The 24,542-nt window shown below is 44.5% G+C and overlaps 1 protein-coding gene across 1 annotated transcript in view; it reads right to left on the bottom strand.

The window, feature by feature from the left end:
• Positions 1-24,542, bottom strand: part of CSMD2 (CUB and Sushi multiple domains 2) — an 819,526-nt gene that overhangs the window by 551,410 nt on the left and 243,574 nt on the right. Inside the window, exon 4 of the mRNA XM_070950069.1 lies at positions 16,208-16,402. Within this exon, the coding sequence (XP_070806170.1) occupies positions 16,208-16,402 (195 nt within the window). The remainder of the gene's footprint in view (positions 1-16,207; positions 16,403-24,542) is intronic.

Genomic DNA, 24,542 nt, shown 5'->3' with positions numbered 1-24,542 from the left:
CACTACCGGTTCTCCAGAACCTGTCAGAACCTGCCGGATTTCACCCCTGATTTAGACTTATATACTGCTTCACAGTGCTTTACAGCCCTCTTTAAGCAGTTTACAGAGTCAGCATATTGCCCCCAACAATCTGGGTCCTCAGTTTACCAACCTCAGAAGGATGGAAGGCTGAGTCAACCCTGAGCCTGGTGAGATTTGAACTTGCAGTAATTGCAGTCAGACGGCAATCAGCAAGAATAGCCTGCAGTATTGCATTCTAACCACTGCGCCACCGCGGCTCTATCTCTATCAAGAGATTGCAACCCTAAAATTCAGTGATGAATTGAACACAACCAGGCATGCCTTAACACAATATGTCCATGCAGTCCAATCTTTCCTAACAGCAGTTGGCAATTATAGTTCAACACACAGGGATTGAAGGGTGCCAGGTTGGGGAATACTATTCTATAGGTAAATAAGCATCCTGAAAAAAGGCCAAATTTCAGTGAGTGGAACACTTAATGTTACATTGTGTGTTAATATGAAATTCTGGACTTCTTCAAAAATAGTTCCAATGTAATAGCTCCGTGATGGCGAACCTATGGCATGCGTGCCAGAGGTGGCACGCAGAGCCCTCTCTGTGGGCACACGTGCAATCGCCAGCTGCTCTTTTGGTTTGGTCTTCATGCAAAAACCAACTGGCTTATGCAGGCCTAGACTATTCACATGCACATTGCCCAGCTGGTTTTTGGCGCTCCAGTACACGCACGAGCACACATGCGTGCATGTTCCAGTTTGGGCACTCGGTGCCAAAAAGGTTCGCCATCATTGTAATAACTTGTTTAACAGAACATGGATCATTGTAGCTAAATGCTTCCAGTCCTAATAAAAATTATTTCTGATATATCTAAACAGAGTATTTATGCAACATACTTTTGTTTTGCCCCAGCTACGGATCCCAAAGAACGCAGCGCACACAAACTCTGAACAAAACTCAGTTTACTTCAAAACGCAGTCTTTTGCAAATGCAGGCTGTTAATAAAATGTTCTTAATAACCTGCCAGAAATTCCACAGATAAGATAGAGTCTTACTAGAGTTGGCAGAAAGCCCAGAAGCAATGTTTGCAGAGAAAATCCAAACTCAATGATCAGCGAACGATCGAACGTACGTTGTTTCCTGCAGCTTTTTACAAGCTGTGTGCATTCTTAAATAGGCTAAGAGAGTGGCCAATTAGCCCCAAGCCTTACTCTCGAGGAGACCTCTTCCTGAGGAACCACTCCTGCCTTTTGGCAGCTCTGCACGCCCGTGCATTGAGAAGAGGCTCCTCCACTTCATCCTCTTCACTTAAAGGAGCCTCAGGAGGTTCTGAAGGCCCTGGCTGAATCCCTGCCTCTAGCACCACATCTTCTTCAGCCTCCTCGCTGTCCAACTCACGCGCCAGCTACACAGGCTGCTGGCACAACACCATACAAGCCTCCTTGTCATCAGGATCAGCAACAATCCGTGCAGGCCACTGGTGGGCCACAACAACTTACGAATCCAATAACACGGGGAATGCCCTGGTGGATCTGACACATCTAGTCCAATGGTGGGTTGCCCCAGGTTTGGACCAGTTCTATGGAACCGGTACTAAAACTGGTGGAAGGCTCCGCCTACCAACCCTGAAGTCATCAGAAAGCTTTTGCACATGCGCAGAAGCGCGTGCGCGGTCCTGTTGCGAACCGGTTAGTAAAGGTAAGCAGAACCCACCCCTGATCTAGTCCAATATTCTGTCCTCCCAATGACCAAAGTATGTGATCTCAATCATTTCCACTTCTCAATCTGATTGATGACAAAAGAAAGTGTTTTTCAATAAGACTAGGGACCAGGGGTGAAATCCAGCAGGTTCTGAGAGGTTCCAGAGAACCAATAGTGGAAATTTTGAGTAGTTCAGAGAACCGGCAAATGCCACCTCTGGCTGGCCCCAGAGTGGGGTGGGAATAGGGATTTTGCAATACCCTTCCCCCAGGAGTGGGAGGGAATGGGGATTTTGCAATATCCTTCCCCCAGGAGTGGGGTGGGAATGGAGATTTTGCAATATCCTTCCCCTGGAGTGGGGTGGGAATGGAGATTTTGCAGTATCCTTCTCCTGCCACGCCCACAAAGCCACACCCACAGAACCGGTAGTAAAAAAATTGGATTTCACCACTGCTAGGAACACTATATTCCCAATTTCTAAATGTCTGTCTCAGTGCTGGAGAACTCACGAGACACATAGTAGACATACCATGCATGGGGCCAAGCATTGTTACCTCTTAAAAACAGTTTTATTAAGAGGAACAGAAAGTTCACACAAGATAGCTACATTTCTCCAGCAATCCCCAATGTACAAAGTTATCTCAATTGATGACATCAAAACTCTGCAGGACCTAAAAGAGAATCATACTGATTTCTCTATGCTAGATTAAAATCTGATTGTCTAATTTACGGTTTAGTGGAAATGCAAACCTAAATAGCTGGATAAATTGAGCAAATCATGGTCATAAATAAACATAAATTACAGTTTTCTTGATATCATCACCATCATCATTAACATAATCATCATCCAGACCACAAAACTTGGAAGAGAGTAGCAGATTAATATATTAATTATGTGAACCCAGCTTTTTTGATTAGTTTGTGGTTTAATACAATGTGCTAACCACAAGATATATAATAATTATTATTTCAATATTGTGCTATATGAAGTATTCCTATCATCTAGAAATGCTGGTATACCAAAGTTGATTGGGAATTTTGAGAACTGTAACTCTACCAGGTCTGGAGGAGATGCAACATTGGAGAAGACTGAACTACTATCAACCACATCAGTGGTGGGATTCAAATTTTTTTACTACGGGTTCTGTGGGCATGGTTTGGTGAGTGCGGCTTGGTGGGCATGGCAGGGAGATTACTGCAAAATCTCCATTTCCATTCCACTCCAGGGGAAGGATAGTGTAAAACCTCCATTTCCAGCCGACTCTTAAGGGGGAAGGATACTGTAAAATCTCCATTTCCACCCCACTCCAGGGGAAGGATACTGTAAAATCTCCATACCCTCCCCACCCCCCTAACCTGCTTTCCAGCTCCGTTCTTCTGTGCAGGGCAACAAAAGAAGATCCAGCTGATCAGCTGGGACTCCAATCAGCTGGGACTCGGGAGGCAGAGAATAGATTGGGGGCGGGGCCAGCCAGAGGTGGTATTTGCTGGTTCTCCGAACTACTCAAAATTTCCGCTACCGATTCGCCAGAACCGGTCAGAACCAGCTGAATACCACCTCTGAACCCCATCTTAATCATTTCAAGTATACACAACAGAAAATTACATAGATTTCATAAATTTCTCAGCAGTCAAACAAACAGGACCTTTGCAGGATGCCCATATATTTATATTTACCATACATCATATGGTAATAGTACCTACATGCAGTGAAAGAGCTAAAGGCATATATCCCTTGCAGTAGATTTTGTATTGCTTCTATGCCACTGAAGTAAATTGTACTTCCCTAAATGTCACATATTTCTCTCCATTAGAGAAAAGTGAAATTATGTTAACCAAGCCATTAGGATGGAACTAATATTCTGAGCACATAAACCTCTGTGGCCTTTGTATTCTCCAGAGGAAATTTTATTCTGCTTCTGAGTCTCTAAGGATGTGCTCTGTGTTACACTCTAGATACATCCTTTTTCCAGGTTGCTAATGATGGAAGGCATCTGCCCAGCTACACTTGGTAACTTACTTTTAATGTTAATGGCAGGTATATGTTGGCTTTCCATGGTGACTGCATTTATATAATTTTCATGGTAGGATTACAGAAGAAGATTATCACTATCTTCTCCTAGATATTTTTTTTTACTTTGCAGGCCATCCCATAATTTTGGAATAACCAGATGGTCCCTCACCTAAGTATAAATATAAGTATAAGGACCTAGGAGTACTCATTTCAAAAGATCTGAGCCCCGGAGCTCACTGTAACATCATTGCAAAAAAGGCATTAAGAGTTGTCAACCTTATTTTACGAAGTTTTCTCTCTCGTAATGCTATACTTCAAACTAGGGCATACAAAACCTTTGCAAAGACCTATCCTTGAATACTGCTCACCTGCCTGGAACCCTCACTGTATTTCAGACATCAATACAATAGAGAGGGTCCAGAGATATTTTACTAGAAGAGTACTCAAATCCTCTGCTCGAAATAAAATTCCCTATACCACCAGGCTTGAAATTTTAGGCCTGGATAGCCTTGAACTAGAATAGAATAACAGAATTGGAAGGGACCTTGGAGGTCTTCTAGTCCAACCCCCTGCCCAGGCAGGAAACCCAATACCATTTCAGACAAATGGTTATCCAACATCTTCTTAAAAATTTCCAGTGTTGGAGCCATTCACAACTTCTGCAGGCAAGTTGTTCCATTTATTAATTTTTCTAACTGTTAGGAAATTTCTCCTTAGTTCTATGCCGTCTGCATTCCGTCTACATTCCGACCTAAGCTTAGTACACAAGATTATCTACCATAACGTCCTATCAGTTAATGAGTACTTTAACATCAACCGTAATAACACAAGGGCTATCAATAGATTCAAACTCAATGTAATTCGCTCTAATCTTGATTGTAAGAAATATGACTTCTGCAATAGAGTAGTCAATGTCTGGAACACTCTACCTGATCCTGTTGTTAGTCTCGCTAATCCCCCATACCTTTTACCTTTACCTTAAACTGTATACCGTGGACCTTTCACGTTTCTTAAGAGGTCACTAAGGGGGCGTGCATAAGCGCACCAGTGTGTCTATCGTCCCTATCCTACTGTCCCCATTTATATGTACTCATTTTATGTCTTTATGGTTATGTTTTGCCTATTTATATCCTTTTATTTGTGCCATTTTTTTTCATGTGTCCATGTCTATGTCTATATTGTTACTTGTTTCCTTGTACTTGTTGATAAATAAGTAAGTAAGTAAGTAAGTAAGTAAGTAAGTAAGTAAGTAAGTAAAGTAAGTAAGTAAGTAAGTAAGTAAATCAATCAATCAATCCAGGGCCAACTTTGTTTATTTTCTGAAATCAGCCAAGCTTACCAAAGTCCACCACCTGCTGAAGATTATTATTATTATTATTATTTTTCATATTTGTATACCGCCCTACTCCCGAAGGACTCAGGGCGGTGAACAGCCATAATAAATACAAATACATATAGAAGTTAAAAATGATGAGGGAGACATCACAATCACAATTAGCATTGGTTACACCCAATGAAGTAAATACCTTCTTCTCAGTCCCCTTGCCACGCAAGAGAGATTTCGGTTCTCAAAAAATCCCTAGAGATAGCAATACCAGCTCCAGTAATTTTTAAGGAATAAGGCTTCCTACTTTTCAATCTTACTTGTCTTTCAGAGACATAGAATATAAAACAATAACACAGGAAGTCTGCATGTCATATTTCTACTACAGCAATGGTTCGAACTGTGTACATAAGTATATTTATTTGGATGCTTTTTATAATTTGTATATTTTTCTAATGTTTCTGTTTAACAGTAGTACATCCTGTATATTTTTTAAATTGTAAGCTGCCCAGAGTCATTGACTGAGACAGGTGGCTATGGAAATTGAATAAATAAATTAGAACCTGACATTCTTCAGAAGCTGGCAACCAGCTTGTTTATTGTCCAGAACTATCATGTGCTGATGTGATCTTACTCTTCTGAAATTCAGTGTCGGCTGTCACTGTGATTCTCCAAAAAGCTCTACTTCAGGGGTGAAATTCAGCAGGCTCTGACAGGTTCTGGAGAACTGATAGCGGAAATTTTGAGTGGTTTGGAGAACCGGCAAATACCACCTCTGGCTGGCCCCAGAGTGGGGTGGGAATGGAGATTTTGCAATATCTTTCCCCAGGAGTGGGGAGGGAATGGGGATTTTACAGTATCCTTCCCTTGGAGTGGGATGGGAGTGGAGATTTTGCAGGATCCTTCCCCTGCCATGCCCTCCAAGCCATGCCACGCCCACCAAGCCACACCCACAGAACCAGTAGCAAAAAAAAAATTGAATTTCATCACTGCTCTACTTTCAGTAAACACATATGTGCATTAGAATTAATTAGCTTTATTATGTTTTTCTTTTTCAGGAAGGACAGTTATTAAAGGTCTTATTTTATGTATTTTTAGTACTTGCTTCTGAAAGCTTGATTCACTTTATTCCTTCTGAACAGAATGTATTCAAGGCCAAAATATTTTTATTCAGAGTTTTTTCTCTCCTTTTTCTGCATGTTTCAATTTTTTTTTTTAACTATTTTATTAATTGCTGTTTTTACTCTAAACTGCTTTGAGATACTTTCATTTATGGTGCTGTATATGTATGAATGTAATTTTGTTGCTTGTATTCTTACGATTTATATTTACTGTTTCATAATATGATTTGATTGCTTATTTGTACCCTAAGACTATCATTAAGTGTTGTACCTTATGATTCTTGACGAACATACCTTTTATTTTATGTACACCGAGAGCGTATGCACCGGAGACAAACTCCTTGTGTGTCCAATCACACTTGGCCAATAAAAATTCTATTCTATTCTATTCTATTCTATTCTATTCTATTCTATTCTATTCTATTCTATTCTATTCTCTATTCTATTCTATTCTATTCTATTCTATTCTATTCTATTCTATTCTATTCTATTCTATATTCTATGTATGTAAATATAGCAAATTAAAGTATTCTCAGAGCTTGTTCTTTTTTAAAGAACAAGCTCTGAGAATATCTTTATTTGCTATCTTTATTTGCTATATATTTAACCAGAAGGATAAATGAAGTCATCATTTTTTTCTCCCAAAGGGATGATCCAAAACCAATTAAGTCACAAAAAGCTCACCCAATTCTAAACTATAACTAATTGACTGATGAAAGCTGTCTTCCTTCTGCCATTTTGTCTACCTTCACATGCTAGTTTTAGTTACAAAAATGCCAGCTAGATAAATAGTTGCAGATGGCAGGCCTGCAATTGTGTCTCTGGTTAGCATTTTTACTTGTCTGTCATTTTCTCTGTGAAGATATGGGAAGTGAGAACCAGACAAGTAATGAAAAGTAACTTTGTGACCCAACTTCACATTTATGACCTTCACAGTCTGTAAAGCTAAGATCATGAGTACAATCACAGTTTCACTTATCGATTGCTATGCTTAATGGCTGAGTCACTGATCCCAATTGTGGTTGATAAACAAGGACTACCTATACATTAGAACAGAACAGAACAGAACAGAACAGAACAGAACAGAACAGAACAGAACAGAACAGAATTCTTTATTGGCTAAGTGTGATTGGACACACAAGGAATTTGTCTTGGTGCATATGCTCTCAGTACATAAAAGAAAAGATTCATCAAGAATCATAAGGTACAACACTTAATGATAGTCATAGGGAAACAATATCAATATAAATCATAAGGATACCAACAACAAGGTTACAGTCAAACAGTCATAAGTGAGAGGAGATGGGTGATAGGAACGAATAGAACAGAACAGAACAGAACAGAACAGAACAGAACAGAACAGAACAGAACAGAATAGAATAGAATAGAATAGAATAGAATAGAATAGAATAGAATTCTTTTTTGGCCAAGTGTGATTGGACACACAAGGAATTTGTCTTGGTGCATATGGTCTCAGAGTACATAAAATAAAAGATACGTTCATCAAGAATCATAAGGTACAACACTTAATGATAATCAAAATGGTTGCAAGAACTGGGTATGGCTAGTCTGGGGTGACATGATAGCAGTGTTCCAATATTTGAGGAGCTGCCACAAAGAAGAGGGGGTCAACTTATTTTCCAAAGGCCCAGAAGGCAAGACAAGAAGCAATGAATGGAAACTAATCAAGGTGAGAAGCAACCTAGAACTAAGAAGAAATTTCCTAACGGTGAGAACAATTAATCAGTGGAACAAGTTTGCCTTCAGAAGTTGCAGTGCTCCATCACTGGAGGTTTTTAAAAAGAGACTGGACAGCATTTGTCTGAAATGATATAGACTCTCCTGCTTGAGCAAGGGGTTAGATTAGAAGCCTCCAAGGTCTGTTCCAACTCTGTTATTCTATTCTACTTCTGAAAGTCAGCATCCCACCAGTGTTCATTAGAAATGGACTCCTGCTACAGAAGTTCTCCGTCCCAAATATGGGAGCCCAATCTGGTGTTCTTTATTTATTTATCCAATTTCAAAAGCACCCATCTGCCTCACAGAGATATCCTTCCTGGCTTTTCTTGGGATTAGTTTATCAGGGCTGTGACTATGATGCACTTGCTAAAGAAGCCATTATAAAAAGAATTTGGGGTGGCAGATCCATTCATTTGGATACCGTTTCCATAGAAATTCTTTCCAGAGGTGCACTTGAGCATGGCAACTTTCCTTCTAGATCACAGGAAAAAAGAAAGGGGGGAAGGTACTTCAAGACTAGAATCCCACTTGCCTTCCTACGATTTCCAAGCTTCTACCAGGAGAGCCGAACAAGGGTAATTGGAGCAGGCAAATGATCTGAAGGAATGTGATCACGATCTTAGCAGCTACACATATTCAGAAGAGGATGTGCAAATGACATGATCCTACTTTCCAAAACAGAGCAAGGATTCTCTGGACAACTCTCCCTCTAATGGGCTGCAGGTGGCAGTCAATAATTGATGCTCCCACTACTGCCGACAGTAGCAACTGTTTCTAAGCACAGAGCAAAATGCCAATGCTTTACAACAGTGCAAAGGGATAGTTACCAACCCTTCCTTGAGCTTTGCAAATAGTCCATTTACAGGAAAAAAGAAAGAAGCTGATGGCAAATGAGGCCTCCCCAAGCCCCGTGCTCTCCCAGGATGTAGGATTACTGTTCCAAGGGTGAAATGCTACCGGTTCAGGCCGGTTCACCCGAACCGGTAGTAAAAAATGTAAAAAAAAAAAAAGTTCCGACAATCAGCTGAGCAACGCGTGATCGTCGGAACTTTTTTTTTTTTTTTTTTTTTACTTTTTAGGCATTTTTTTTTACTACCAGTTTGGGTGAATAGGTAGTAAAAAATGCTTTGAAAAAGTAAAAAAAGAGGCTCTGATGATCACAGCTGTGCCACACGATCTTCAGAGCCTTTTTTAAAATTATTTTTTCAAAGCATTTTTTTACTACCTATTCGCCCGAGCGGGTAGTAAAAAAATGCTTCTAAAAGGTAAAAAAAAAAAAAAAAAAAGGCTCCAACGATCACATGGCACAGCTGTGTTCGTCGGAGCCTTTATTTTTACCTTTTAAAAGGTAAAAAGCTGGTGTTTGGTGGTACTGCGCATGCATGTGCGCAGGGCACATTTGGCACATGGGGCACATATATGGCCAGTGAACCAGTAGCAAACTGGTTCACCACTGTACCGTTCCCATTGCCTTAGGAAACATTGGTACATGAGGCAATGAGAGGTGAAAGTCTGCTTTAGCAGACTTTTTGTCAGCAACTCTTCTCAGTTCAATTCACTGAGATAGAATATACAGTGGTAGGGAAGGAGTTTGCTATGGAAGCCAGGAAGATCAAGGATGCTTGATAAAAGATAACCTAATTTGTTGAGATGTTCACACACCATCTGACATTCCTCTCTTATTTGAAATCATGAATGCATTATGAGGACACATCAGAGGCATTTCAAGGGAACTACAAAGACTTCTATGGAAATATTATCGAGCCTTAATGAGCAACAAGAAGAAAGGAACCCATAAGAACTACAGAGAATTAAAATTTAGGATAAGAGAATTAATCTCTTATCCTAAAAGTGCCAGTGACTTACTAAAACAACTTTGGGAGAGGACTCCCTGGCTGGGAAGCCATTGATGCAATTTAGCTCTTGCTAGCTTTATTCCCAAAATTTATTTATTTATTTTATTCCTAGGAGGGAAGGGATGCATTCCAGAGGACTAAGTGAAAGTGAAGTTTAGACAGTTTGGTTGGGAGGAAGAGGCTCAAGTCAGTTCCTCTCTAGAAGTTCTCAGGATTATAACAATGATACAAACAGTTCCTTTGGTTCTGCAACCCAACAAGACAGACACAGACTTCAGAGGATAATTAGAACTGCAGAAAAAACAATGGCTACCAACCTGCCTTCCATTGAGGACCTGTATACTGCACAAGTCAAAAAGAGGACTGTGAAAATATTTACAGACCCTTCGCATCCTGGACATAAACTGTTTCAACTCCTACCCTCAAAATTACTCTATAGAGCACTGCACACCAGAACAACTAGACACAAGGACAGTTTTTTCCCCGAACGCCATCACTCTGCTAAACAAATAATTCCCTCAACACTGTCAAACTAGTTACTAAGTCTGCACTACTATTAATCTTCTCATCGTTCCCATCACCCATCTCCTCCCACTTATGACTATATGACTGTAACCTTGTTGCTGGTATCCTTACGATTTATATTGGTATTGTTTCCTGATTGCTTATTTGTACCCTATGATTGTCATTAAGTGTTGTACCTTATGATTCTTGATGAACGTATCTTTTATTTTTATGTCCACTGAGAACGTATGCACCAATTCTCTCCTCTCCTCTCCTCTCCTCTCCCCTCCCCTCCCTTCCCTTCCATTCTATTCTATGGTTTGGCAAGATTTCTGTCTATAGCTGAGGAACAACAAAGGAAACTGACTCTCCATGGTTTTTTGGTTTTTGGAGTCTGACTTCTGTTAGATATATAGCCTGTCTTTTACTCAAGAGGTCAAGAAAAGTTTATAGTGATCTCCCTTCATTTTGTCCCCATAACAGGAACTCCATAGAGTAAATTGAGCTGACAGAGAGAATGATTAGCCTAGTAGAGTCCCTAATGCATTTCCATTACTGAGGTTCTTTCTCAGTCCAAGGCGAATGTCTTACCTGTTGCACCACACATGAACATGGCTTGGTAGCTAACTGGAAACCAGGGATGGGTTCTACTTACCTTTACTACTGGTTTGTAATGGGGCCGCTCACGTGGGCACAAGCTCTTCTGCGCATGCACAGAAGCTTCCTGATGACGTCTGGGTCAGTGGGTGGAGCCTCCCACTGGTTTTACTACCAGTTCTTGCGAACCGGTCTGAACCAGGGGCAACCCACCACTGCTACAGCTTTTGGATCAAGCATGAAGGTTATTGAAAATACCTCTCCTCCCCATGAATTAAAATGCTATTTTTAAAAAGATCATAGGCAATCAGATTTGGCTTTAAGCAATTTAAAAAAAAAATATGTTTACTTGTTAGATTTACATATTTCCTTTAGAGCTTGAGGAGGTGTACAGACCACTTTGTCCTCTCACTTTTCCCACACAAATTGGGCTGTAATGCTGAGAAGTGTAGCCATTTGGGGATTAGCTGAATTCCTGGCAGTACATTAGGGTCAATTTATTTTAGTCTCTACTTAGATACTACACTGTGGGTTGGACTTACACATCACACTATGGTATGACAGATGAGTTCAGCCAGTGCACTAAGTTGAGTTGAATATGAGTGGGTAGCCACAGAAATGAAATTACAAACTAAAGAAATAAAAGTAAGCTTCAAGATACGATGTAAAAATCTCAGAAGGCTGAAATTCCATCATAATAAATAAAACAGATTCTGAATCTACATCTACATCTACATCTACATCTACATCTACATCTACATCTACATCTACATCTACATACATACATACATACATACATACATACATACATACATACATACATATAACCTGGCAGCAAGAACTTGCTGGCTGCCAGAAAGAAAAAAGCCCAGAATCGAGTGGATGTGATTCCACTGAGCTAGGGCTGCAGAAAAACCTTGGTTACGTAGGAAGAACCTGGCTAGAGGAAAAACACACATAAATCCTACGAAGAAGTAAGAATATATATATATATATACATACACATACATACATACATACATACATACATACATACATACGTACGTACGTGCGTGCGTGCGTGTGTGTGTGTGTGTGTGTGTGTGTGTGTGTGTAAACCACTCACACATTAATCATGAAATCTCCAGAATCGTAAAGCCTACAAACTTGAAATTTGCCACGTATGTTCCTCTTGGCTTCTAGGTGCTCACTAAGAAGAGTTTCGAAATGACCATCAGAGCATTAGTATTTCTTGTATCATTATAACACGCTCTGATGCTAATTAGTTAGATGTTCTACTCCGCCTCTCAACTTGAAAATAACTCTGGAGAGAATGGGATAGTGTAGGACAGGCTTCTGTGGGGCAAGCCTCATGGAGAGAAGGGGCTAGAATATTCATTAATTTTTAAACTCTAAGTGTCAATTTATCAAGCCCGATCACCTAGTTTCGTAGTGGAGCACAGTATTCAGCTAGTTAGTGTGATGAATCCAATATGTTGTATTACTAGCACCTTAAATGTTTTAGTAGAGATCAAAAGAGGTCATTATGGGCAAAGAAAATTAATTTTCTTAACATTTTTGGAACAAAATTATTACCATGTGGGCCCAAACCTTTCTTACATTTTACAATTTTTACTCATTTTTTTTCCAAGTGGTCTAATCTTTATTAATTATTTTTCCTGTGGCATTGAAAAAGCTCTTGCTTTTGAAAATCTTGCCAATAAAACTGCAGAGACTTTTCAGAACAGTCACCAGCAATTAACCCTGATTCAAAGGTACACACACACACACACAAACTAAACTAAACAGATAAAGACAAATGTGATTTGATTAATTGCAGCTTAGAACTGAGAAACATGGTTTATAATCCAATATCTTTATTTATTTGATTTATACTCTGCTGTTCTGCTCAAATAAATACCGTATTTTTCGGAGTATAAGACGCACCTTAGATTTTGGGGAGGAAAATAAGAAAAAAGCTGATTGGGAGGTGGATTGGCCTCCCAGAATACCCCCAATCAGCTGTTCCCACAGGTGAATTTTAGCAACAGGTTCCTTGGTTTTGAGCTCTGTGCTTTGCTTTTTTTTTTCTGCCTCTGAAAGCCTCCAAAACAGAGCTTCAGAAAAAAAGCCTCTGAAACTCGGTTTGGAGGCTTCTTTTCTGAAACTTCTTTTCTGATGCTTTTTTCAGCCTCTGAAACCTCCATTTGAGAATCTGGGCGGGGCTACATTCAGAGTATAAGACACACTCAGATTTTCACCCTCTTTTTTGGGGGAAAGGGTGTGTCTTATACTCCAAAAAATATGGTACCTGGGATTGAAGTTTGAAAGGACATAATAACCACCCTAAGAAATATTTTTAAAAGTAATTAACAGAATATGGTATCTTTAAAGACATTCCAAACATTTGAACATTAAAAGCAAAAGGCAAAATATATCAAGGACAAATCTGCCCAGCTAAGTATATTCTTTTCAGAGAGTGGATTCTGTTTCATTGCCTCTAGGCCTCTAAAGAGCATTAACAAAAACTAGCAACGTAGCTTGGTTTAGTCTCAAATGCACCAAGGTTGCATAAGTGCAACTCCCCTATCCGCAATCCTGTACAAAATATAAATCAGCATGATGCAATATCAAGATTATTTTATATAGCACAAGTTAAAACAAAAAGTTCTTCAGCGGAACCCCCCAACTCAGCAAGAAGTCAAGAATGATGATGCTAATGTAAAGGATGAAAAATGGAAAGTCGGAGGCTCCTTCACTGGTACAATGTCAGTGTTGTCAAACTCCCAGGACTGTAACAGAAGCAACAGATAAATGCAGGATAAATATGTAATCCTTAAGGCTAGAAATCGGAAGACTGTGAATCAGTGGTGAAATCCAAATTTTTTTACTACCGGTTCTGTGGGCGTGGCTTGGTGGGCTTGGCAGGGGAAGGATATTGCATAAGCATCCCTGACTATCTATACTGCCAAACTGTAAATATGCCAGAGAGTTAATTCATTCATTCATTTAGTTAGTTAGTTAGTTCAATTTATATGCCGCCTTTCTCCGGAGAAAGGTTATTTTAAGGTTATTTGTATAACCTTCCCTTGGGATCTAATCACAACTGAATCTACACTGAGTGGCCTGGCATTTATGGATCCTGCTTCCACTCACTGGCCTGGTGGGCAGCTCCATGTTCTCTAAGGGGTCCCCAACCCCCGGTCCATAGATTGGCACTGGGCCGCAGCATGCCAGAAACCGGGCTGCACAAATAAGAAAAGCTCCATCTGTGCGATGCAGGTAGCACACAAAACCATGCCTCCTCCAGTCTACGGAAAAACTTTTCCTCATGGAACCGGTTCCTGGTGCCTAAAAGGTTGGGGGATACTGCTCTAAGCAATCTTCATGTCTGCTCACAGGGATGGACCTACCCAACACAGTTCTCCTAGATGTCCTACTGATACTCTTTCTCTGACTGTAGACTAGGGATACCATATCTGAGCTGTAAAAATCTGGATAATAACTAGATGGCAGCACACAGTGAGAGTTTTTGGTATATCTCTTTGCTGGCACCTAATAGTTTTCTCAGGGGTGAAATCCAAAATTTTTTCCTACAGGCTCTGTGGGCATGGTTTGGTGGGCTTGGCAGGGGAAGGATATTGCAAAATCTCCATTCCCACCCCACTCCTGGGGGAAGGATACTGCAAAATTCCCATTCCCTCCCCATTCCTGGGGGAAGGATACTGCAAAATCCCCATTCCCTCCCCAGTTCTGGGGGAAGAATATAGCAAAATCTCCATTCCCACCCCACTCTGGGGCCAGCCAGAGGTGGTATTTGCCGGTTCTCCAAACTACTCAAAATTTCCACTACCGGTTCTCCAGAACCTGTCGGAACCTGCTGGATTTCACCCCTGCTGTGAATGCTATGGATACAAAGTGACCGTGGGCCACTCCCTCTCTCGCAGCCCTAGGAAGAAGGCAAGTGCAAACCACTTCTGGAAATCTTGCCAAGAAAACTTCAGGATCTGGTCCTGGCAGCCCCTAAAGAGTCAACATTGACTTGAAGGCCTGCATGTGGATGTCTGTGCAGGCACACACACATACACACATACACACATACACACATACACACACCAGCTATGCTGTTTATTTAGGAAAGCACCAAGAATTATCTATCAGTTCGCAAACCACCTTGACTCAATTTAAATGCAAGATCAATGCTCCATCCCAGGATTGCTAATTGATTACATGCTCAAAGGCTCAATAAAAAAAAAAAAATCAATACAAGATACTGTGCTGAAGGACACTGGGGATATATGAGGGAGGGAAAAGATGAGAGAACAGGAAGAACGGATATCATGATAAAATAATGTAAAAGCTTCTGTGTATTAACCGGCTGGTTAATCCCATGTAGAATGATTAGAATGACAGGGAATCGAGTGGCCTTTCTGTACACACATAACCAAAGTGGAAACAGACGGAAGGAAATCATATTCAAGCCTGCCCATTATTATGCTAGATTAGATAATGCATGTGGCGCAATTCTGTGGAGCTTCAAGGGGGAAATTATATATTATTCAGTTTCCTAATAACCTTAACTCTGATTTTTTTAAAAAAAAAAACGTTCTTGGCTCTTATGGCTGCCAATATATATTTAAAAGTACATGCTTGCTGAAATTACAAAAGTGAATAGGATAGATGAATAGCGTCTCCAGAGGTTCAAAGCATAACCTGACTCCCACTGTATGTGTATATTAGCATAAAGTGGATGAATTATGCTTAATAAAATATGCAAGTCGGCTCTGTTGGATAATATATGCAGATACATAATTCAGCTATCCCTTTGCACAGAATGTAGACTGTTACAGAACTCCAAACTCTTACGTTAGGATTTGACTTTAATCTAGATAATTCTTGCTAAGTCATTTCCAGCCCTGACCAACACCTATGGCATATATCTGTGATGGCAAACCTATGGCACACGTGCCCAAAGTGGCATGCGGAGTCATGTTGCCTGGCACACGGAGCACTGCCCATTCCTCTTCCGGGTTTCTGGCACACATGCGCACACAACAATCAGCTGGTCTTTGTGCATGAGGCAGTGCCGGAAACCGGAACGGCTGGCCTTCCATTTTCCAGTGTGAACATGCGCGCCGGCCAGCTGATTGGCACATGTGCATGCGTGGCACTAACCAGAAGAATTGCTGGCTGGTGGGCATGTGCACCCCGGAAACCGGAAGTACCTGGTCGTGGCCCTGATGAGCACATGCATGCACAAAGTGCTCCCTTTTCAGCACTCAGTGCTGAAAAGGTTCGCCATCCCTGGCATATATTAAGAAAATCCAAGATAAAAGACAATTGAAGAACACCTACCACGACAGAAGGGCAGAGGGAAATCCCAGGATGCGGTATTTTCCATGGTCTCATGGCAAGTGAGCAATGCGTGCCCCTCCAAAAAGAAACCAGGGTTGCAGCTGTAACGCACTTTGTCTCCCACGCTGAATGTTGTGCCTTGCTGGATTCCATTCTGAAGCCTTCCTGGATTTCCACATGTGTGGCTCGGAAGAACTACAGGAACAAGGGTGGAAAGGGATAAAATCTGATTAGTCGAGATTACCAAATTATCTGATGATCCACAAAGATATGACCCACCGTTTTAAAACCCCAAAAGACATTAAGAGTTGTTAACCTACTCTTGCGTAGCTTCTTCTCCGGTAAAATTGTACTACTAACCAGTGCATACAAAACATTTGCTAGACCAATTCTCGAATACAGCTCATCTGTCTGGAACCCGCACTGCAAATTGGACATTAATACAATTGAGAGAGTCCAGAGGTATTTCACGAAAAGAGTCCTCCACTCCTCTGCTCGCAACAAAACACCTTATGCCACCAGACTCCAAATTTTGGGCTTAGACAACTTAGAACTACGCTGCCTTCGGTCTGACCTAAGTGTAGTACATAAAATTATCTGCTACAATGTCCTGTCAATGGCTACTTCAGCTTCAATCACAACAATACACTAGCACACAATAGATACAGACTCAAGGTAAATCGCTCCAAACTCGATTGCAGAAAATATGACTTCAGCAACAGGGGTGGTCAATGCTTGGAATGCGCTACCTAACTCTGTGGTTTCTTCCCCAAGCCCTCAAAACTTTAACCTTAAACTGTCTACCGTTGACCTCACCCCATTCCTAAAAGGTCTGTAAGGGGCATGCATAAGCACACCAATGTGCCTACCATCCCTGTCCTAATGTCCCTTTTTATTTGTATCCATTTCATGTATTCATAATCATGTTTATACTTTTATCTGTTAACTTATATATGATTGATAAACAAACAAACAAACAAACAAACAAACAAATAAATAATAAATGATTCTAAGAAATGGTTAGAGAATAAATACATTTGTTTTCCTTTGTGTGAAATGAATAGTTATCTCAACACAAGGCTTGTTCTCACCTCAAAACCTGGCTGTTTTAGTGAGTAGGATTTACATTTATACAGTTCTCATGTATGCTGAAATGGAGCTTATACCACTCTGCATGTGAAAACAGATGATGTTTACTTTCTTGTTCAGTAACAAGTGGGTGATGCAGAAAACCACATAATTTTGAATTGACTTTGATGGACAAAGTTCTTTTCCGGGTCTGCTGAGCAAAGAAAAGGTAGGGAAAGTGGTAACAGAACTACAGGTTGTTGATCTGCTCCTAGGCCAGGGATCGGCAACCTTAAACACTCAAAGAGCCATTTGGACCCGTTTCCCACAGAAAAGAAAACACCGGGAGCCACAAAATCCTTTTGACATCTATAATGAAGATAAGGGACGTTGGTCTTACCGTGATACGTTCCTTCTCGTAGTGTGAAATGGGAGGTGCCAGTCTGGGTATTCCTTGCTCTAGCTCTATGTCCTGAGCTGAAAACTTCTGAAGATCCGCCTCCCTGGTGACGTCTCCTCAGTTTTTGCCAGCGAAGCCAAAGCGAATGGTACGCATCTGAAAGATAGAAACAACCTGCTCCACCAGGGGAGCCGGGCCAGGCAGCCACAGACAGGGTGGGGCTGGCACCTCCCATTTCACACTACGAGAAGGAACGTATCACGGTAAGACCAACGTCCCTTCTCCATAGTGTAGAAATGGGAGGTGCCAGTCTGGGATATACCAAAGACTGGCCAGCCCTAAGGGTGGGAACTGTCCTGGGCCGACGACCCCGGATCTTCAAGAACCCGCTGCAGTACTCTTCTCCCAAATGCTGCTTCCGCCGAAGCGAAGGAGTCAAGTCTATAGTGACGGATGAAGGGAGTGGGAGTAGTCCACGTGGCCGCCCTACAGATGTCCTCCACTGACGCCTGAGTAGACCAGGCCGCAGTTGTGGCAGCACTGCGGGTGGAGTGGGCCGTAATCCCCTGAGGCACCGGGAGAGCCTGAAGCTCATATGCAGAAGAGATGCACGTCCTAAGCCAGCGCCCCACCGTGGAAGAGGTCACCCTGTGGCCAAGAGTTGACGGCTGAAAAGAGACAAAAAGAGCCTCCGTCTTTCGGAAAGAAGAGGTCCTAAAAATGTAAATACGGAGGGCCCTCCTCACATCCAAAGTGTGCCAGGTCTGCTCCAAGGCGTGCCTAGGCCGAGGACAGAAGTCTGGCAGGACCAACTCCTGTGCCCGGTGAAACAAGGAGTTGACCTTAGGAAGGAAGGCAGGGTCCAGCCGCAGAACCACCCTGTTGGGGTGAAAAATACACAGGTCTTTCCGCACCGATAAAGCCGCCAACTCCGAGATCCGTCGGGCAGACGTGACGGCCACAAGGAAAGCTACCTTACACGATAGGAGACGGAGACTAGCCTCCCTCAACGGTTCGAAAGGTGCCCTTGTTAACGCATGAAGGACTTTAGCGAGGTCCCAAGTGGGAAAACGGTGAATAGGCGGTGGTTTTAAATTAGCCGCCCCACGCAGAAAAATCTTCACCCTTGGATGGTTAGCGAGGGAACCCCGCTTCCCAAGTGTCAAGACAGTGCCTAGCGCAGCCACCTGTCGCCGTAAAGTGTTAGTGGAAAGTCCCATGTCCAACCCGTCCTGAAGGAACTCGAGCACCTCCACCACAGATGCTGAAGTTGGACTCAAATGTCTAGAGGCACACCACACCGCAAACCTGTTCCACGTGGCCTCGTAAATGCGCGTGGTGGAGGGCCGCCTGGCCGCCTGCATCGTCCTGATGACCCTGGCTGGAAAGTTCTCCCTCCTCAAGAGCCCCCGCTCAACCTCCACACGGCTAACTGAAGTCTCTGCGGGTCCGGGTGCTGCACTGGACCTTGACTGAGGGCGACTCTGTCCGGGGGAATCCGCCAGGGCCTGGCGACCGACAGGTCGACGAGGTCGGCGAACCAAGGCCGCCTGGGCCAGTGCGGGGCCACTAACACCATCTCCGCCCCCTCCAACAACAACTTCCGAATGACGGCTGGGATCAAGGGTAGGGGAGGAAAGGCGTATAGGAGGCCCCTGGGCCACGGGGTCCGCAGAGCGTCCACCCCCGCCGCTCCCAGGGCTGGAAAGCGGGAGAAGAAAAGAGGAAGTTGTGAGTTCGCTGGAGAGGCGAAGAGGTCCACTACCGGGCGACTGAACCGGTCGACTATCTCCGCAAAGAGGTCGGGATGGAGCCTCCATTCCGAGGGGTCCACAGTAGCTCGGCTCAACCAGTCGGCCTCGACGTTGTCCGTCCCGGCGATGTGGTCCGCTGACAGAGACAAAAGGTGAGTCTCTGCCCAAAGGCAAAGGGCCTCCGCCTCTCGCATGAGAGTCTGGGAACGAGTCCCCCCTTGCCTGTTGATATGGGCTTTCGTTGTTGTATTGTCCGTGAGAAGGAGCACATGCTGCCCCCTCACCTGCGGAAGAAAAGTCTGGAGAGACAGACGGGCAGCTCGGAGTTCCAGCCAATTGATCTGGTGAGACATTTCGAGGCGTGACCAGCGGCCCTGGGCCACCTGGGATCCGCAATGACCCCCCCAGCCCAGAAGACTGGCATCTGACGTTACTACCACCCTGTGAGGCTCCCTGAAGTAACACCCCTTCTGGATGGCCTCTGACGTCCACCAGGTCAGGGAACGCAGAACCCGTAACGGAACTTGAATTCTGATCTTGGACGAGCTCGTCCCCGCCTTCTGAAAGGGAAGCAAGAACCACTGTAGTGGTCTTGCATGGAACCTGGCCCAGGGAACAATGTTCAGACAAGATATCATTTTCCCCAGCAGGTGGGATAGTTGGTCTACTCGAACAGTCTGGGACCCCTGAAGGGAATGAATCAGTGCCCTTATACTGTCCTGTCTGTCCGGGGATAGGAAAACCTGCCCCGCTTGCGTGTCTATCAGGGCTCCTAGGTGCACTAACCTTGTGGAAGGTACCAGATGACACTTTGCCAGATTCACCGAAAACCCGTGGTCCCTCAATACCTGTATTGTCGTGGCCAAGTCCTGTTCCGCTCGCCGCTGGGAGGACGCTTGTAGGAGCAGATCGTCGAGGTAGCATTGAATTCTGATGGGAAGAGACCTGAGATATGCCGCCAAGACAGAAAGAACCTTGGTAAACGTCCGGGGGGCGGAAGCCAGCCCGAACGGCAGGGCAAGATATTGGTAGTGACGGCCTGAATAGCAAAACCTCAGGTATTGACGATGCTCCGGCCGAATTGGTATGTGGAGGTAAGCTTCGGTCAAATCGATGGAGGCTAAAAGGTCTCCCTCCCTGATTCCCGCCAAGATGGAATGCAGGGAGTGCATTTTGAACCTCCAGTAAACGAGAAACTCGTTCAGACCTCTTAAATTTAGAATTGCCCTCCACCCCCCCGAGGCCTTTGGGATGACAAATAGGATGGAATAGAACCCGCACCCCCTCTGCCCCCGTGGAACTGGCTGAATGGCCCGAATATCCAGCAAATGCTGGATAGCCGATTCCATGAGTCCCCGCCTGAACGGGTCTCCAGAAACGGGGCAGGGGAGGAAACGCCTCGGAGGAGGTGAAAGGAATTCGAGGGAGAGCCCTGCTCTTACTGTCTCCCTCACCCAATTGTCTGTTGTTAGGTCGTCCCAGCGGTCTGCAAACAGGCTGAGCCTGCCTCCAAGGGGTTCCAAAGACGGACAGTCACTTGGATCTCCTGGCCCCTCTGCCCCCAGAGCCCCTGAAGGGCTTGTTGGACACCTGTTGGCGACCCCGGGGAAAGGCTGATCTATCTGCCTGGTAAGTAGGTCTAGAGAAGTTAAAGGGCCGTTGCTGACGGGGAAAGCTTGGCCCGGCTCCCCCCTGACGGAAGGAGGGCCGCCTATAGTAAGGGGAGGAGCGGAAATCCGATCGCCTGCTCTGGGACGGGAGGACCTTCCTCTTATCCCTCGTTTCTATGAGTAGGGGATCTAAGGCTCGGCCAAAGAGAAACCCCCCCTCAAAGGGAGCTGAAGCTAACTTCCACTTATTCTTCCCGTCCATTCGCCAATGACGTAGCCAGAGCATACGTCTAGCAGTGACTGACGAGGCCATGGCTCTGGCGGAGAACCTGGCAGCGGCCAAGGTAGCATCTGCTGTGTATTCCGCTGCAGCTAAAATCTTAGAAAGGTCTTGGTGTGCCCGAACATCATCTGGTGCCAAATGGCCTTGTAGCTGGCGGAGCCATCTGACCGACGCTCTGGTGAGGAAGGATGCTGCTGAAGAGGCTCTTACAGCCCAGGCATCCGCCTGGTGCGCGCGACGAAGTGCCGTCTCCTCTCGCCTATCTTCTGCCTTCAAGGCGTCCTCTGCATCAGGTGGTAAAACAGAAGAAGAGGTGAGAGCCGCTACTGGAGTATCCACCCTTGGAACCTCCAACAAGGCAAGCAAGTCCGCATCCACCGTAAACAACTGGTTGTCCAGCCCTGAGGCCCTGGAGGGTAGAGCTGGGGCCGCCCACTGTCTACGGATCATATCCAGAAACATTCCCGGAATAGGAATAGTATCTGCCTCCACCGACTGCTCTGTGAAAAGATAATCATCCTGCTCTCCAGTACCCGAGGTACCAGAGAGTGCTGGGTCAGGGCCCAATCGAGCAGTGGCCCTGGCCTTTGTCAGAAGTGGCTTCAAAAGGGCGGGGTTGAATAAGCCCTTGAAAGCGGGCCTGGGTGGCTGCATCTGATCCCCATCTGAAATCTCTCCCTCCTCCAGACAGTCTTCTGCATAGTCAACTAGCTCAGAGGAAGAAGGGGAAACCTGCCCATGGAAGTCATCAGAAGGGGCAATAAAACCCTGGGACTCCTCAGGTCTAAGGGCATACATTTGGGCAAACATCTGTGACTGAAGCTGCATCCCTTCTGCAATGCCCTGCCTAATTGCCTGCTCCACCCAGGACTTCATGGAGTTCTGAACATCCAGCTCCCCCCCTTCATCCTGACGAAGGCCAGCCGCAGTGGGAGTATAGGTGGCTTCAGGGCGTTTGTTGGTCCCAGAAGGCCCTGGAAGCTGAAGGGACTCGGCCTGTATCTCTGGAGACCAAGCCCCGGATGGCCCAGCCAAGGAAGGAGAATGGACAGTCTGAGGAACAGAATCTTCCACAGTCTGAGCTGATGTCTGAGGCACAGGCACAGTGGCTTGAGGGGTGTCAGCAGCCGTATTAATGGCAGCAGCCCTTGCAAATTCTCTGTCCAAGGCACGTTGTCTAACTTGAGCTGTCTTCTCCTCAGCCTTGGAACGCCCAGGGCGAGCTCTAGCCTTGGCCTTAATTTTATTAGCTGCAGCAATGCTGGCAGTTCGAGGCCTAGAAGCCCTGCCCCTTTCAGGTGGAGGAGACCAGGAGCCCTCAGCAGAAAAGGAAGATTGCCTGTCCACATCCCCCATGATAATAAGTCAGTTGGCAATCACAGGAAACCAAAATCCAAAGACTCTGTAAATAGATAACAAAAGAGAGAGAGACAAATAAATAAATAAATAAATAAAGCCAGGCCTTGAAAGAAAACAAAATGGCTCCCGATTCCAAAATGGCCGCTCTTCAACTGCGACAGTTTAAATAAAGGCCCTCTCTGAAGATTAGAAGCATTATCAGGTCAGGCCGGCCAGCAGACCCGCAGAAAGAAGCTACTCTGGGCAGAAATCCACATTCTCCTCTGCCTCACGAGCAGAAAAATAGCAGCACAGTGCCCAAAGGTTGCCAGGGATCAAGGCCGCCTGGACTAAGTAGCGCCAAAAATGCGCGGGGACGAAGGCCGCCGCGACTTACAAGCCGCCATTACATCAAAGGCGCAGCGAGGCCCTGGCGCCATGCACAAACCCCTCAGCTATTGCCACTTCAAATGAGCTGCAGAGTTCAAATTTGCCAGCCCCCTGCCAGATTCCAGCTTGCAAGGCAGTCACGAGCTTCCAAAGTCAAAGAAAGCAAGAAAAACGCCGCTCCGCTCCCCAGCTGACGAGCGGTGATCAAAGGGAGGCCGCGGCAAGCCAAAATGGCGCGCGCGGCTCCCGCGGCTGTTTGGGAAGCCTGAGAGGCTTCTGAAGAGGATCTGGAGGGACCGGGGCGAAAGCCTGCCGGCTAGCCCCTCACAGCCGCCCACAAGCTAGGGGGAGTTGGGGGAGAACAACAGGCACCCCCCCCCACGCTCGATCCAGGGACCGGAGAGCCCCTTTGAACAGTACCTTGGAAATCCAGTAAAATAGAAGCTGTGAAGAAAACAGAAGCAAATTCCCAAAGAAAAAAAAAAAAATAAAGAAAGTCCAGGGAAAAAATTATTACTATTTTGGCTAGCTCGAAGCTCAGGAGCTAAAAGTTGCAGCCATGAGCTGTGCTGAGCTGAAAAAAACTGAGGAGACGTCACCAGGGAGGCGGATCTTCAGAAGTTTTCAGCTCAGGACATAGAGCTAGAGCAAGGAATACCCAGACTGGCACCTCCCATTTCTACACTATGGAGAACACTGCATATATCACTTTTTACGGTGGTGAAATCTAATTTTTTTTACTACCGGTTCTGTGGGCATGGCTTGGTGGGCATGGTGTAGCTTGGTGGATGTGGCTTTGGTGGGTATGGCTTGGTGGGTGTGGCAAGGGAAGGATATTGCAAAATCTCCATTCCCATCCCACTCTGGGGCCAGACAGAGGTGGTATTTGCCAGTTCTCTGAACAACTCAAAATTTCCGCTAATGGTTCTCAGAACTCAAAATTTCCACTACCGGTTCTCCAGAACCTGTGAGAACCTGCTGGATTTCACCCCTGAACTTTTACCTTTATGCTATGTATATAAAAAAAAACTATAGTGTGTTGTTGCATTTATGAAATCAATGACCTGCTATAGAGAAAACACATTTTTATTTCTGCATGCAACAAAAATATTTTGAAATCTGAAAAAAAAAGATGGGCCGAAAAGCTCAATAAATCACGTGCCGGCAGGTGTCGCACGTTGGCACTTGTGACGTATATTTTGAGTGACAGGGAGTCACAGCAGAGGGATGAAGGAGCCACATGCGGCTCCAGAGCCACAGGTTGCAGACCCGTGGCCTAGGCGGTCAGAGGATCCAGTCAACCCCAAACCAACCAGTCCTGAGATACAATCACTTTTGCACCCTGAACCGAACACATCAATGAAGCAGCAAGTCCTTCCTACCAACCCAGCCCTAAGCAACAAAACAAAGGATCTCTGTGTCAGAGATCCATCTTTGCATTTCCTTGCTATGCAATTGAGAGAAGCTGTAAAAATGGAATCGATTCAGAACT

Source organism: Pituophis catenifer, unplaced genomic scaffold (assembly GCF_029215685.1).
Source record: "Pituophis catenifer annectens isolate HBS135680 unplaced genomic scaffold, rPitCat1.0.hap2 SCAF_9, whole genome shotgun sequence".
NCBI lineage: Eukaryota > Metazoa > Chordata > Lepidosauria > Squamata > Colubridae > Pituophis > Pituophis catenifer.
Note: the sequence above shows the minus strand (reverse complement) of the source record. Positions and strands in the feature narration are given on the sequence as shown.